The 17,038-nt window shown below is 46.0% G+C and overlaps 1 protein-coding gene across 1 annotated transcript in view; it reads left to right on the plus strand.

Annotated features, from left to right (window-relative positions):
• zbtb46 (zinc finger and BTB domain containing 46) overlaps positions 1–17,038 on the plus strand; it is a gene marked incomplete at both ends in the record, with an annotated part of 40,847 nt that overhangs the window by 22,792 nt on the left and 1,017 nt on the right. The window contains 2 exons of the mRNA XM_080497537.1: positions 4,338–4,619; positions 16,182–16,357. Coding sequence (XP_080353663.1) covers positions 4,338–4,619; positions 16,182–16,357 — 458 coding nt within the window. The remainder of the gene's footprint in view (positions 1–4,337; positions 4,620–16,181; positions 16,358–17,038) is intronic.

Below are 17,038 nucleotides of genomic sequence, written 5' to 3' on the forward strand. Positions count from 1 at the left end.
ACAGCAAGCAGAGGAATCCTGTGACAGCACAACTCTTGTAATGCCTTGTCCTTTTCAACCTCGGGCCGGCCGAGCCATTAACCGGGCCGACCCGGGGCACGGCTTCTTTTCTGTGTCTTTCACAGAGGCGCACGCACACATATGCACACAGAAATACACAGTGAGAGAGTCTTTCTCCTTTGTTTGCACTCTTCCATACTCAAACATGCACACAAGCCCTACTTTCTTCCCTGACAGCTCTCTTGTGGTCGACAAGCCTCAGTAACTCGTTGCTTAACCACCCTGGACTTTTCCTCTCCATTGTGTTTGGCTACTGTCTCTGTTGATTTGAAGGCGTGGTGAGTTGGGCAAGTGCATGTTTGTGTGACTCCAGGTGTTGAGAGAGGGTGTCCATCAACAGCCGACCCGTGTGTGTACACATGAACGTATGAGACTACATTATTATTATTGCTTATCTATGAAAACCCGCATTTTTTTTGGGGGGGGGGGGGTAGAAACTCCCACATGCAGCAACGTGAGAGGAGGGAGGCATTACCAGAAAGAAACACACACAACTTCACATCCACAGAATCAGAACAGAAGTTCAAAGGTCAAATCAGGTCAACTGACCCCTCCCTCCCTTTTCAGGTCTTCATGTCTCTCTCTCTCTCTCTCTCTCTCTCCTCCTCTTTACTGCACCAAAGCGCTCTCTCTCTCTAATAACACAACTCCCCTCGTGAAACACACTCACACCACTCAGATATACAGTGCAGCCTCCAACCACAGCACATAAAGCTGTATCGTGTCTCCATTAGCTGTAACTCTCTCAATGGATGATAAACGGCGGCGTATTCCTCGCAATGCATTTGAAGTATAGTTCAACGCGCACATCCTTTATTCCAAGGGAAGTCTTATTCCTCCTTTGCGTTTCCCTATTCAAGCCCCTACATAGCTTGCAGTATCGTGCACAGGTAAACGCACCGATAGGAACACACACACACACACACACACACACACACACACACACACACACACACACACACACACACACGTGAACAAAGAGAACCACCATTTCCACATATTTGTCTCTCCTTTTAAAAGGGGGTTTTATTTAGCATAAATGTTGAAGCCAAGGGTGCCTGGCTACCATGGCAACCAAATTAAACGGAGGATCTCTTCAGAAAGCAGAAATCTAAATTATTCGGACTCTTTTATGAAGGGGAAAATGAAAATTCCCTTCACTGTACATGGACCGCTGCACTGTAAAAGCAGAAGAAAGGATGAGAAAAAAAGATGAGAAAAATGCTATTGTTTTTTTTTTTTGTATCTGACCATGTGGTTCAAAGGCATATTCCCTGGCATTGAAATTCATAGGTTGTCTGATGACAACTGCAATGTTAACACTCAGCATTTGCCCACAAAGGAATGATGTAACTACAGTGTCTGTAAAATTCTGGATAAACCCATTCCCTTTGAAAGACAGCACAATATGTGTATCTACAAATCCTCGACCAAACCAAGCAACACATATGATGAAATCCATAAGCTGCGTGCATAGGATTAGGTGCGAGTGTTTCTGGTGTGCTAAATGATTTTATCTGTCACAACAGGATGAGGTTTAAGTAACACACCATCTACGTAGGCCCCCATAAAGCTTACATAAGTGAAGGGGGATTACGTCTTATATTCCGATTATTTGGCGCGAAAGCCTGTTTGCGGTCAGCTGAATACTAATTTCTAATATCTCACACTTAGCGTTGAATAGCTCAACGTAAGGAAACAGTTTTCTAAACAGGACTAAGTGACTTTAGTATTTCGGTAAAAAAAAAAAAAAAAAAATCGAAGTTTTGATTGATTGTCCACAAAAAAAAAAAAAATACCAAAAAAAATTGTGAGGCAATCTCCTTCCTGTAACTTTGCCACTGAATCTGTTGAGTGTGACCAAAACATTGTTACTGTATAACTGTGAGGGGGGCGGACATGTTCCATCTGTACATGCATGCATCCAGGGGATGCTGGGAAAAGAGGTCAGGGGTCATTCACTCATCCAATGAACAGATGAGTGGAGGGAGATAGGGGTCAGAGATGACCCTCTCTTTTCTCTCTCCTTCGTTTTCTCTCCCTCCATTTGTCTGCCTCCTCTTTTTCCGCGCGCGCGTGTGTGTGTGTGTGTGTGTGTGTGTGTGTGTGTGTGTGTGTGTGTGTGTGTGTGTGTGTGTGTGTGTGTGTGTGTGTGTGTGTGTGTGTGTGTGTTGTTGTTGTTGGTCCACAGCAGATCCATGTTATTGATTGACTCCTGTGGCTGCTGGGCTGCCCACTGAAGGAGGGGGCAGAGCTCTAATGAATTCCTGCACCTCGTGCCCCTTGCGCCAACCCCTACACCCCCTCCTTAATTAACTTTGTGTGTTTGTGTGTGTGTGATGGGGGCGTGCGTGGATGCACGCGTGTGTGTCTTGTGTGTATCTTCTGTGTGCTTCCTCCACAGCTCAACACCCCCGCTTCTGCACTCCCCTGCCTTTTTTTCCTCCGTTATCTCATTCTCTCTCTCTCTCTCTCTCTCTCTCTACCCTGTCCGTGCCTCCTCTCTTCTTATTCTTCTTTCCTCTTACTTCATGTCATTTCTTTTACATCCTCTGATGTGTTTTCCAGTACTTTGACGACCGACTGATGACTTTGTATGTGTGTCACTTATCTGTCGCGCCTCATCTCCTCCTCCCCCGTCCTCCATATCTGCCTCATATCTCCACACCTTTCAGATCCTCGTGCGACTGTGCATACAGAGCGTGTATCCATCCATCTGATCGGCGATCAGTCATCAGTAGTGAACATGAAAAATGACTGACAGCGTGTGTGTGACAGAGTGAGAGAGAGAGAGAGAGCTGGGGAGAGTGAGTGGTCAACACTGACCTAGTAGGCTGTGAAAAAGGCTGTATACCCATCGGTATTCCAGACGTGAAGGCAAACTACTGTCTCTGTCACCTTGACTCCCCCTGCTGCAGACTGGGCTGCACAGGAAACACTTAGCACTACCTGACTGTAGTTAAAATGGACACGGGGGGTATTTTGTTTGCGCACGTTTTATGTTTTCCTCAATATTTATTTCTATGTTGGGTTGTTTTTTTTGTATTGGAACCATTCCATATTCGCATGCCCTCACGTCACCTCAGTGCCCGTCTTTAAGGTCGAAGCTTATTTTATTTATGAAGGGGACGCGGTGCATTAATGAACACTTCACTTTGTTCATCCCCTATTAGCCCCCTCAGTCTGGTCCCAGCTGTCACTGCATGAGCTCTGCAGAACAATAAAGTTCTACATTAGGATGTCAGAAGGTTTCTGTCCAGAACAATCCCAGATAATTGTGTACATATCCCCCCCTTAAGGAGACACGCACGTCTGCATTAGCGCTCAGAAGTCTGCGCGTGTTTGTCTTAGGTGTAGACAAGCTATTCTTTCAAAGTCTCTAAGCCAGTGCTGTGCCTGCTGTGTATTTTTGTCTAAGTCTTTGTTTGAGAAAGCAACCTGTCATCAGTTAAATGTCAATTAGGAGGCAATGAAAGTGTGTTTGTCCGTGTTTGCGCGTGTGCGTTTGTTGTCGGTGTGTGCCTGAGCTGTCGTCAGCAGTGTGGTCTGACAGTCTCGTAGATCTACAGTGGAACCTCCAGCGACATGTCTACCGCTGACAGCTTCTCTGCTTTCAGCGACTCTGATGGCTAAACGTGCGGGTACACACACACACACATACACACACACACACACACACACACACACACACACACACACACACACACACACACACACACACACACACACACACACACACACACACACACACACGATGTCTGCGTCTGCCTTTCTCCGTCTCTATGGTTCTCGCCGTCTCTTTATGATCTCCCTGTATTTTTGTTGACTGCTGATGATGAGGTATGTTAAGGAGTCGAGGAGCGAGGGAGATGAATCAGAGCAGTGACGCGTTGGTAGTCGCTACCAAAAACACAGGGTGTAAACGATGACTTGGTTAAGAGGTTTCAAGAAGAATTGGTTTAATATTAAAGTTGTTTTCTTTTTTTCTTTTCTTTTTGTTATGCCTGTCAGGTGAAGCCCTTTGGGTGACAGCTTTTCACACTGTGTTGTGCTTTGTTGTGGTTGTCCGGCCCTTTTTTCTTCACTTTGAAGACATTTCACAAAGCAGAGAGCGACAGAACTTTGAGCCTATGGAAAAGCACGTAATCTCTTAAATTAATTAAAGCGCTGAAATGTTTTGAGGCATTTTAACTTAACACCCACTTGAATTGAACTTTGTGCTTGAACAGAGGAGCCTCACCTATCTCCATTTGTTTTTTGTTTTTGTTTTTATTCAGGTGCAGACGTGACCGAGCCCAACAGCTCAGACAGCCGCGGCGAACGCCTCGACTTCTTCCTCAAGCAGGAGGAACCTCTTCCCACAGAACCCAACTTTCTGGGTGCCAACGAATCGGAGGAGGCCGGGGTAGGAGCCGGGGGCGGAACCATCTCCTCGGTAGCCAATCTGAAGGCCGCGCTGATGAGTAAGAACAGCCTGCTGTCGCTGCGGGCTGAGATGATGGGAGATGATAACCCCTTGCTGTACGAGTACCTGCCCAAAGGAGGACACTCCCTGTCTTGTAAGTCACTATTTACTAACACAGCGCTCACACTGATTACTATGCACACATGCAACCAACCACACATCTCAGATCAAACCGCATCTGAGCAAACGGCTTGGTTCTTTGTGTGCCTGCTGAGGTGGTCACCTGTAACGTACAGGCTGGAGGACCCACCTGGAGCATGACATTTTCTTTCCTCTCATCACACGTTGTATTTGGATATCTCTGAATGTATGTGCGTGTGTACGTGTGTGGTGGCTCGCGAGTGTGAATCCAGTTTGTGCGGCAGTGCCAGCGATGACTAGTCAGCAGTGACTCAGTGAGAGAACATTTTGCTGGGATCGCTCTGGCTGTCTTGAGAAAATTTGTTTGGTTTTTAATGTGACAGTTTCTTTGTGCGTATCAGTGGGTCCGGGGTTGTATTTCACAGCAGTAAAATAACACAACAGAACAACAGCAACTGTTCAGATATTAGTAACTTTTTGGACTCAGATTTACAATAACGCTCTGAATGCCGTGGAAAGCACCTTCAAAATCAGTAATGAGCATTCTCCTGTGATTTTATGCCAAGAAATAACACCGAGACCACAAACAAAGTAATGTGATGTTGTGTCAGATAAACACAATTACAGTAAGCGAGTTAGATGTACGCTCAAATATTTGTCTGTCACAAAATCCCTGTTTTTGTTATTCATTATGTGTGAATTGTTTTTATGCTTTCAACAAGCTCCGTTCTGCTTTGGAGTGTACAATTTTCTGCTTATCAGTATTGAGTGACACACTTACACAAGCTGACATGATCCACTCACATCCACCTGCGTTGCGGAGTAAACTGTTCTCTTATCACGTCGTATTAGATCAATAAGCAGCCGCATTTTCTGTTTAATTTGTCAATGTTAACGAGAGATTTATTTTCCCTTCGTTCAGTCATTTCTCTTTCCCTTGCAGTGAGGGTGTTAAACTGTGTGTGTGCATGTGTGCACGAGTGTATATTTATTTGCTTGAGCCCATGTTCGCGTGGGCACGTGTGTGTGTGTGTGTTTGTGTGTGTGTGTGTGTGTGTGCGTGCGCGCGCGTGTGTGTCCAACTCCTCGGTTTGTTTCTTTTGCTTTTACTGGCTCGTAATTGGCTCTTTTGTCCCGAGTTCTGCCTGCTTTTTTGAGAGTCAAAGAAAAGCAAAACAAGGGTACAACTCCGAGCCCAGTCGTGTCTTTTGAGTTGAGCCCCACTCACCTACCAAATAAAAGACGGGGCTAAATAGAGCAAAGCGCACGTTCGCTGTCGCGTGCACCCGCTCACGCACATCACATCACATCACATCACATCCCATCACATCACCCCTTTTGTGTGAGTGTTAAGTGTGTGGGATTGAGATGTTTCTGTTGGCTTAAAGAGGAGAATCGGATGCTGTCACCGCAGAGATAGACAGCCTCACAAGCCTCCGAAAAGAGAAGAAGAGGAATTTTTTTTTTTGGTACGCACTCAGACTTTACAGCTACTAAACCTTGGCTATATGAAAAAGAGATTTTTTTGAGAACCCACTGAATGTTAATCATTTACTCCTGGTATGGAAGAAAATCTGTTGAATGAGCCCTCAATCTGTATTCTACTTGTCACCAGAAAAGCCTCAGGGAGGTTTTTGTGGTAAGCCAAACCCTATTTTTTATTCCCTACACAATAGGGGTTGGGGAAACGTGCTTGTCGAAATGGCCAACAACCTCCCCTCCCACCCCGGGTCCGTCCCTGTGTCTAAATGAGGACAGAAGATAAACAAACACTGTACCTCAGATTACTGGGCGGAGGATCAGTCTGCCTGGTTTGACAGATCACTGCTCCTTACCTCCCTCCCTCCCTCCGTCCATTCAGCCCTTTTCCCCTTCGCTGTGCTCTCCTCCCTGCTTCTCCTTCACCCCTGCTTAACATCCTTCCTGTCCTTTTTTCCCTCCTGTACTCCCCCTCACATCATCCCTCCCTCCTTTTCCTCCATCTATTTCTCCTTCACCCCTCCTTAACACTCATCCCTCACAGTCTCCCTCGCTCCCTCCCCTTCTGGCCGGCTCCTGCAGTTCCTCCTTATTTGTCTCACTCCTGTCTCTTTCCCCCTCTTTTACTTCAGCTGTGGAGCATCAAAGCATGTTGGTTTAAAATCCTGGGAAAGTATTGATCTAGGCACAGAGGAGGTAGAGCAAGGTCACCTGGCCCAATTCAAGAGAGACTACAGAATATCAGCAAAAGGCCTTGACATAGAGCTTCTGTCTCCCACTCTTTCTCCTCCTCCTCTTCTTTCTCGACTTCTTTCTTTTCAGTATAATTGACTGTTTAATAAAACATTCCTCGTTGGAAGATTCATACATCCAAACCCACACTAAACTGAAAATCAGTGTTTTACAGTTCAGCTGCTTGAACCCCTTTCTCTCTCCCAGCAAGTTTGAGATGATTCGACCCTCACCTTGTTGACGGAACGTGCAATTCAAATGCGCAGCTTCTTCTGTCTGCAATCCTTTGCATGGGTCATGCACTGCACCCCCCCCACACACACACACATTTGCAAGCAGAATGCCAAAATACAGCGAAGTTGGTCCGTATGTCAATCAGCTCCCAATTAGGATCATTGGGATTTGGCCCCACTACACCTCTGTGCATCAGACAGTCAATGCCAGACGATGGATTTTGCAGGACACACACTCATGCACAGGCACGCACACACACAACACACACATTCACTGTGTAGAAGCTGTAAAGAACATCCAATTAAGTATAGGTATCATACTGACATTATTGAACTTTTCTCTGCTCTGCCAGCTCCCATCACTTCACATCTACTTTTGAAAATCGAGTCACCCTGTACAATAGTTCCCAGTGGCTCCATAGCTGCTCTCCAGAGTTTTTCTGGATTTATTTATCATTGTGACACATTTCTCTCCTTATCCAAGCTGTTCATATTGTATGAGCCTGCCACAGCGTTGGTCTGTCTTTCTGCAAAGCAAACGGAAAAGAAATGGTTAATGTACAGGTCCTGTATCGATACAGGAGATGAAAAATAACTCCCGTCTGGTCTTGAGGTTTTCCAATAAAGGTCACCTAATCCATGTTATATATAAACTTTTTGAAACTACTGGGAAAAAGTCCTACCTTCAGGGTGAACATAAAGAATCTGAAATGTGGATCTAAATCCAGGATCTGTCTCTCACCTGATTTCCTTTAAACAATAAAAAAAAATAGAGAAACTGTGCAGCGGTTTGCATCAATGCTTTTTGTTATGGTACCCCTAACTGTAGTTACATGGACAATAACTAATGTGAATAAACACAGATCTGATAAAAAAAAAGAAAAAATTGTGTCTGGTTAGATTGACCGTATTTGACTGAAGTTCTGGTGGCATAATGGAGATCGGAGTCTACGTGAAGGCCACATCTGATTGCTTCCCACTGTTGGAGATTTATGCGGTCGTCGGTCACGTCACGTCACGTCAGCATTTGACTCTTCACGCACTCTGGTTTGAAAGGAACAACAGTGGCAAAGCTCAACTGGTCATTTCTGTTCTTAAACACAAAGTGTTTAAGAACTGGTGTTGCAGTTTCAAAGGAAGCCTCACATGTTTGACTTCAACACGGACGCTCTTCTGGGTAAAACTGGACGTGGGATCATGTGCGCAAGTCACAAACAGCCAACATCACAGTGCAACGCATCATGGGACAGATCAACTGACTGATTTAAAAACGTAAATTCTGATATCTGATCTCAGAGAGAGGGGTCAGTGATGACAAAACAAAAAAAAGCAAAAAAACAACCACAAACAAAAAATGTGAGCTAAATAATCGTAGTGCAGGCTGATGGGAGCAGGAAGTTTTCCACGGAGGAGGAGCATTTGCAGGTTCTATTTTCTTTCCTACACAGTCATTCTGAGTTTGAGTAAATCAATTATTCTACGTGATTGCTCTTTTCTTGTTTTTCCTCCTGCTTGTGTCACTGTGCACTGAGTCAGTCTGTTGTTTCTTGTGCTCTTTACAGCTCACCAGATACCACTGCGATATTAAACTCTGTGAGACAAGATTGCAAAAAAAAATGTAGTAGCTTGTTGCATTTCAACACGAGGCTCCGACTCAATCTGTTGCACACGGCTGACGTAGTTCTTCCATAATATCCCTTCCTTTTCTTTTTGTTCCAGAAGTGTCTCCTGCCAGATTGCCATTTGTTAATGAGCTGTTTCCTCTCACCTGTAGCTCATCCTTCTACTCCTCCTCGCCCATATTGTTGTTTCTCTTGTCACTACCGGGGTCGGGAATAAGAGATGTGTGTGCTCTCAGCAAGTGGGAGTGGGGAGTGTCGGGCGCGGTAGTTTAACATTCCAGGAATCCGTCCACGCTCGAGCCTCATGCTTGTGTGAGTCTGTCCGTTTTGCAGAGGAGGGCAATGAATGGCTAACCCACTGCATAACTCTGGAGACATTCCCCAAAACGCTGCCCACACTCGCGCACTGTCTGAAATAACCTGCGATGCATTATACTTTGATTAATATGCACTATTAATCAAAGCAGAAAAGGAGGGAAGAGAAGATAAAGAGATGCACTCACAGTACCAGCTAATGGTGATATTAATGTAGCATAAAAAGCTTCTGTATGAGTAGATATGGAAAAACGAAGGTCTCTGTGAGAAATGTGAAATTCTTCATCCAGCTCGCCTTAACTTGTTGCTGGTAAACATCTTACATGGTCGATGCAGTCGTCCTTTACCCTGCGTGTACAAAAAGTCTTCACTTGAGCTGCAAGATGGCTCCTCTCCAAAACAATCTCCCTCCACGCTACAGAGGATCCTCAAGCCCTCTCTTTATATGCATTTTACTTGCTCACACAGCACACACACACACACACACACACACACACACACACACACACACACACACACACACACACACACACACACATGCACACACACCCGCTGCCATCCTCTGCGCACGCATGTGGGTGGAAGGAGAAGGAGAGCAGAGGAGCGAAAGAGAAAAAGAGAGAGAACGAGAGAAGAGAAGCCCTAACCCTTTCCCCTTGGCTGGTGGAAAGTGAAACTTCAGAGTTTTTCTTCCTCCCCCTCTCCATAGTGTTTGATAGTGTAGCACTGGCAGCCTCTGTGTGCCCCCCTGCCCACTCTCTCCCGTTGTGTTCTGGTGGCCAGCTGCTAGCAGAGTTGCAGTTGTACGTGAGTGGGTGGGTGAGACTCGTTTCCTGTGCTCCTCAGGGCTCCGCTCCAACAACTACTGCAGCACGCTCCGGCCAGGGGCCACGGGGGCCACTATTCATAACAAACAGGGGACTGGCTCCTCTCCTCCTCCCCCCCCTCCTCCCCCTCCTATTCCTCTGCTTCCTCCTCACCATCCACTATCATCATCATCACCTCCACCACCGTCATCAACATCAGCATACTGCCCACCCACTCCACCCACGCCACTGCACCCCTCCGAGCCTCGGCCCCTGGAGGCCCCCGGTCTGCGGGCTGGGGCAGCCCCGATCCGCTCGGAAGAATTGGACATGGAAGTGGGAGAGGCCCCCGAGGGCCTGGAGCCCTCCACCTTCCCTGAGGTAAGCGCACAGAGCCGCCTGGCTCAGCTCCAGGGCGGAGACTGATCTCTGGGTACCGCTCCTGTAGTCAGATAAAAGTTTCTAACAGTGAGTGCAGATGAGCCTCCAGAGGGCAGCTTCACCCTGCTTCTGCACACACACACACACACTCACACACTGAGAGGGGATGAGAGGTGACGGGGAGTAGAAAGTGACCAGTGATACTGCAGGGGTGGGGGGGGGGGGGGGGGTGCAAGATAAAATCAGGCTGGGGGGGTTAAATGGGGTTATTTTAGCAAAGTACAGCAAAGTATTTTCTTACATGTGAGCGCATCGTTGCTCAACCCCTCTCGGTCTCTCATTCTTTTTGTGGAATCTGGCATATTTCCTGCTACACTGGAGAAGAAATGCTGTCTGTTTTGTTTTGCTTTTTATTGTTTGCCTTTCTTTTCTGTATGCGGTGTTTGCTTTCCCTTCCTTTCAGATTGCCAGTTCCTCACTCTTGTCTCCCCGCTCAGATAATCTTTTAATATTACCAGACCCGAATTCACCTCCAAGCCTGGAGTTTTGCTCAGCGGTTGCAGCAGTGTAGTTTATAGTAGTTACATTTAAAATGACACATCGAGCCACAATGGCAGCATGTGCTTAGAGATGGCAGATAACGGGCAAGGTAGTGTGATGAGACTGAGTACAATCAATACTAGTAGACAATGAGAGGTTTGCTCTCACAGCCCAGGAAATTGTTTGTTCTGCTCAGTGTGTGCGTGTGTGTGGGTGTGTGTGTGTGTGTGTGTGTGTGTGTGTGTGTGTGTGTGTGTGTGTGTGTGTGTGTGTGTGTGTGTGTGTGTGTGTGTGTGTGTGTGTGTGTGTGTGTGTGTGTGTGTGTGTGTGTGTGTGTGATCATGGCAAGATGAGCATGTGTAGACGTAAGTTTTAGTGCCAGTGTATGCATGTATGTGCAAGTAAGCAGCATTTGATTTCAGTGGTCCTGCTTCCCAACAAGCTTCCCTATCTCTACGGACAAGCCATCTGTTTGCCCAGTGCATGGTGTTCTGTTCTTAGAGAGAAGGAGGAAGAGGAGGAGGAGGAGGAGGAGGAGGAGGAGGAGGAGGAGGAGAAGTGAGGGGCTGAGCAAAACGGGCAGGCGTGAAGGAATGGCAGGAGTGTGGATTAGATAAAGAAAGGATAGAGTTTAGCTGGGGTAAAAAATATAGGAGGGAAGAGTGGGGACGGGGTTTCGGTGCATCTCACTGAGACCGGAGGGAGAGTTTAGTGTGTGAATATCAGGCAGATAATATTATTAATACTGTAGATCAACATAAGTGCTCGCCCTGCGTCCCATAAGGCAGCTGTAGCATCCGGGAAACTGTCAACTATTTACTTTTTTTGTTTGCACTCTAATCTCAAACCTGTCTTTAAATAATTATGACTTTGTTTTTCTTCTTTTTGTTTTTTTTTTTGTTTTCTGTTTTTATGTCTTTGTTTATCCGTGTTTCTTAAAAAAAAAAAAAAAAAAAAAAACCTTGTCTCCACAGCTTGTATCAGCTTCCTGCCTCTTGCATGCCCAGACTACATTCCATACAGTCTGTTTGGATGTGTGTGTGTGTAGCATAACGGGATGTTTTTTGCTTACAGGAGAGCTCCAAAGACAAAGAAGACATGCAAGAATCCAGCACAGGTATGGTGGTCGGCTTTAAGAGTTTATGTAAATCTTGACTCAGTGACATATATTTGTGGCTCCTGCACTATTCCTCTCACTGCTTCTCACATTTTTCAGCCCTGGAAGGAGACCAGTCTCCTGTCGAGGAGGATCAGATGGGCGAGGGGAGTTGTTCTGGTGGTTTGACTGTGCCTGCGTCATTGTCCGTGGCTGGCAGAGGGACTAAAGGGCTGCTGGTGCTGGGTGAAGAGGCTGGGTCGGGGAAAAGAGCCCTGCCAGAGCACGGCGCCTGGCCCTCACAGGGGTTCGGCTGCTCTCTGTGCAAACGGCTGTTCAGCAGCCTGGAGCATCTCAGGGAACACGAGTACCGCCACACCCTGTCTCTCATGGCCTTATCCCTGGACTGGCCGAGTGTGCAGGGCCCCCACCACCAGACCCATCACCAGCCCCAGTCCCAGTCTCTTCGCTACTACCAGTCCCTCTACCGCCCCGCGGTGGCCGATCCGACGCCGGCGCGCTACCTCTGCTCCCAGTGCCCGGCCAGCTTCACCCTGAAGTCCAACGCGGACCGGCACGAGAAGACCATCCACTTCAAGAAGAAGCTGATGCAGTGTGTGTACTGTCTGAAGCATTTCAGGGACCGCACAGACCTGCACAGGCACCTGTCGTCTGTGCACTCCAAAGAAAGAGAGCACACCTGCCCCGCCTGTGCCAAGGCTTTTAGCACCCAGAAAAACCTGGCGACGCATGTCAAAGTGTGCTGCCAGGTGGGGTCGGTGCCAGGAGCTTTACTGGGAGGCGGCGGCGGGTTGGAAATGTATCAGGGCGGGGCTGTCGACCCTCTGTGGCGGCTAACCCAGCAGATGAAAGTAGACAATCACAATCGCAGTATCAACGTGGAAAATTGAGAGGCGGCTGGCTGCGCACACTCCTACCCATCATTCAGTGTTTTATTCTCACGTGTGTACTACGCTCATGCCAAAAATGCTCCATGCTGTCATTGCACAATCAAGGGAAGCATTCCTTTTAAAAAAAAAAAAAAAATCAGTCAGTTGATGTTACGAATACCCGAGGAGACTTCTATCTCTCTCTCTCTCTCTTTCTCTCTTTTTCTACTGCTTGTTAAATTTGATGTCACTATTTTTTTAGGGACGACTTGCTACAAACTGACAACTTCCGTGTCGGAAATGCACACTTCCTATGCAAAACAGGTCTGTCTGAGCAAACTTTTAACAAAAATTATACGTGGTATTTTTAGAGCGTGTGTATAGTTTTTGTAAGCTGGGCCCACGTCAGGTGAATTACTTCCCACAGTGGTGCCGGTTAAAGAGACATGGGGGTGTCTTTTTCCACCTCTCCAATCTTAAAGCACTTGTCTGGCTCTCTGTCGCCAGTCACTAGTCTGACTAAACTCTTCTCTCCTTTTTTAGGCAGAGAGATCCTTATCTGAGTGTCCACCCCTGCATCATGGGCACAAAGACATGCAGAGGAGTTCACATCGTTCATTCACAGCCCACACAACCACACCACCTGCAGGAACTCTGCATCATTGCAACTGGAGACCAGAATGAGTGTCCATATACATTCATATGAATTATGCATTTATTCATATTACAAAGTACTTTGACAATAAAAGAATGCGAGAACAATCAGAGAAGCCAAACAGTGCTACACTAAGCACAAAGCATTGAGTTAATTTTGTATTTTTTTTAAAGGTAGTGACATATTAAAACTACAATAGGTTTAAAAATGAAGGAACAAATACAAAATGTGAAATAAAAGATCATATGAATCAAATAAATATATTGACAATAAATAATAATGATGAAAGTGCACCTCAGTAAATATTGACACCAGAAGCTGCATTTGCCATGAATCCGCAGACAATAGACAATGGCAGTTTGTTTTTTTTCTCTTGTTTTTTTTAAGGAATTAATTCGGTCTCTTCTAACTATTCCAGTTAGAACTAACTATTCCAGTGGTCAGCTGGACTCCGCAGCACCTAGTCCTCAGTTGTGGGTCTGACGTGACTTCTTGGAGTGACGTCGGTGAGGGTGGAGGTGAAGTGCTGAAAGAGACAAAGCACGCTTAAAAACAATGGATGAACACTAGCTCAGAATGGGGGGTTGGGTGGTGTCATATTCCTTCTCTCTTTCTCTCTCTTTCTGTTGTCCATCTCCTCTTGTCCCTGATCCGTGTCTTGTAGTGGCTGAGTGTGGCTGGAGCCGGACAGTAATTGGTCCTTCATGGCTCCAGCCCCTCTTAACCCTTGACCCTTCTCCTGAAGAGGAAGTTGGGACAGAGAGGTAGATGCCCCTTTAAAACCAGGTGCGCTTCGTGGTGTCGCAGCTTGCGGACCGTTAATGGTCATGGTTGTGAGCACAGGGGAGAAGATGGGGGGGGGATCAACGGAGACAAGTAGGGGAAATCAAAGCAGGAGAATAATAAGGGGAGGTGGAGGATGCCGGCGAGCGGCGCGAGAATCAGCGTGAATACTGGCCTCAAAATCACTGCTAATGTAAATTCACACCCATTTCTGCCAAAGTGTTCTCCTTGGGAGTTTACTGCAGGCCTTTACGCCACGCCGAGATATTGTCTTGGTGGAGCCCAGTTACAAAGGTTTATTTTGTACACCCATACTGTGACTACTGAACCCAAAGGGGGACACATCCGCCAGTGTTTTCCTCCAATAATCACTTCAGCACATCGAACCGTAAATTTCTCTGTGCTCAGGAATGGAACTGGTGTCTACCAGGAGTCTGTCCACTTGCTGGTGTGTGTGTGTGTGTGTGTGCGTGCGTGCGTGTGTGTGTGCGCGCGTGTCGATATAGGGAACTCCGAACTCCCAAATGCCAAATCCTTTCTTCTACAAAATCCCATTTTTTCAGGTAGTGGTTGTGTCCCAGCCAGCCGCTGCAGCAGCCTCAGAGAAGTCAGGAACTAATCAGGAACTCTGCACAGTCAGTTTATTGAGCAGGAATGGAAAAGTACTGTACCGTCATATTGAGTCTGAATAAGTGTTGTTGTAAATCTCGAAACGTATTTCGCTTTAGAATTTACTTCTTTTTTCTCTCTCTCTCTCTCTCTGTGAAACCCATGTACTGTAAAATAAAAACTGTACTTTTTTTTTTCTAAAAGGATGAGACTCTGCTTGTAGATTTTATGCTGTAATTAAACTATGATGGAAAATGTGAAAACTTGGCTTCGCTTTTTCTCTTTTATGTAGGCGTGTGTGTTATGTGCACATTCACACATTCACAATATCTCTCTCTCTCTCTCTTTCAGTTTTGCGTTCTAACTTAACTCAATCTGTTGTGCAGTCCTTGTGTACTTGCATGTTTTTTTTTCTTTTTTGTCCTTTTTTTTTTTTGTTGATGAGCTGTCAAACGTTCAATCTGAGCAGAAGTCGATTTGCAGGCGGAGGTAATTATATTGTATCACTTCGAGCCTATAGTCCTTAACTTTGTGTTGACCCCTCTCCTCGATGTGTGTGTGTGTGTGTGTGTGTGTGCGTGCACAGAAATCCAGGCCTGATGTTCTGTGGTGAAAATATAAACTTTGCACAAAAAACATTGGAATTTTGTGTTTGGTAGATAATATCTCCGTTGTAACGATGTTGCTTGAAGTCTGTTTGGTTTCCTTTTCAACTGGTGATAGACTTATAATGAAAACATACATTTGTGGGATGAGTATTCCGGCTGGCCAATCTACTTATTCTGCTGTTAATAGTTTATTCGGTGGAGCAGAGAAACCAGGGCTCTGCTGCTCACCCCGCAAAAGGGAAATATGCAGACTTTTCCAACGGTATACAACTGAGCAACAACTGAACCTACCAAACACGTCTTTTCTGCTTTTTGTGCGGTTTTTACTAAACCCTCCCTACCGTGTTTTTTGATTGGTCACGTTGATTCAAGTATTATTTGATAGGATCACTGAGACTTCTGTGCGAGATTGCGACACGGTGTTGATATTTGTTTCCTCTGCTTTGTGTTACTTTCTTTCCCCCTCTCTACCTGAGTGCGAGTGATGTTATTTTCTGTGTTTGTCTTTCCGTCTGTGTTTTCGCCCTCCGTGGTAGAGACCTTCCAGAGCGACAGACTGACTGTTGTGCCATGTGTTTATAGTATCTCTTTGCCTTTATTGCTTTAGTATGGAGGAAGAGCTGTTGCCAGGGCAACTGTAGCTTTGACTGGGATTGGGGTGGCCATGGGAATTGATGGTACATTTCTAGACCACGCCGCTAATTAAATGCAATAACTGAAAAGTGACGTCTCGGTTTGTTTAAACGGGCTTCATTCAACTCTAATCTTTTTTTTTTTTTTCCCTTTCCTTTTTTTTCTTCTTCTTTTTCCTTGTCTGCCTTTACAGTGAACGACTTCACAGTGATCCGTAAAAAGTTCAAGTGCCCCTACTGCAGCTTCTCCGCTATGCACCAGTGCATCCTAAAGAGGCACATGCGCTCCCATACCGGCGAGAGGCCCTACCCCTGTGAAATCTGTGGCAAGAAGTTCACCAGAAGGGAGCACATGAAGAGGCACACGCTGGTGAGTGCAGCTGTACTGCGGATGGCCTTGTCTTGAGAGTGAATTAAAACGTACAAAAGATGAATCGATGGTGAGGAGCGCACGCCGCGGTGGCGCTTATCACTTCTGCCTCAAAGCAACGGATTCCGTTGTCTTACAAAAAAGAAAACACGCGCTTCGCCCGCAGGCATGCGTGTGAGGGTGTTTGTCTCTCTGTGTTTGTATTGTGATGAGCTGACAGTTGTGTAAGCTGCTGTAAGAAGAAGCAAACTTGTTGAGTTACTGGAGATAAAATACGGCTCTACGAAGTAGTAACTCTTCAAGCGATTACTTTTGTTTCCGCCATTCAGGCTTTTCTGAGCACATAACACCGGGCGTTCTCATTAGGCTATACGATAGATGTAACAGGTGATGTCTCTCTGGCTGCTGAAGCCCATGCGGTGAGAACCAATACATTATAAATATGCTTTTCATATGAGCATCGATTGAAAAATGCAGCCCATCTTTTATGATAACTTCACACAGTCTGATGTGCTGTAAAGACGTTATTTAGGCCTGTTTCAGTTCATTATTAAAGTCTTTTCGACTGCACATTCTTATTCTTAAAAAAAAAAAAAAAAAAAGAACTAATAAACAAAAACAAGCACGCAGCTGAAATAACTCACTGACGTGTCAACAGCAGCATTGCAGGTCCAGTGACTG

The sequence above is a fragment of the Blennius ocellaris genome, assembly GCF_963422515.1.
Source record: "Blennius ocellaris genome assembly, chromosome: 5".
Taxonomy (NCBI): Eukaryota; Metazoa; Chordata; class Actinopteri; order Blenniiformes; family Blenniidae; genus Blennius; species Blennius ocellaris.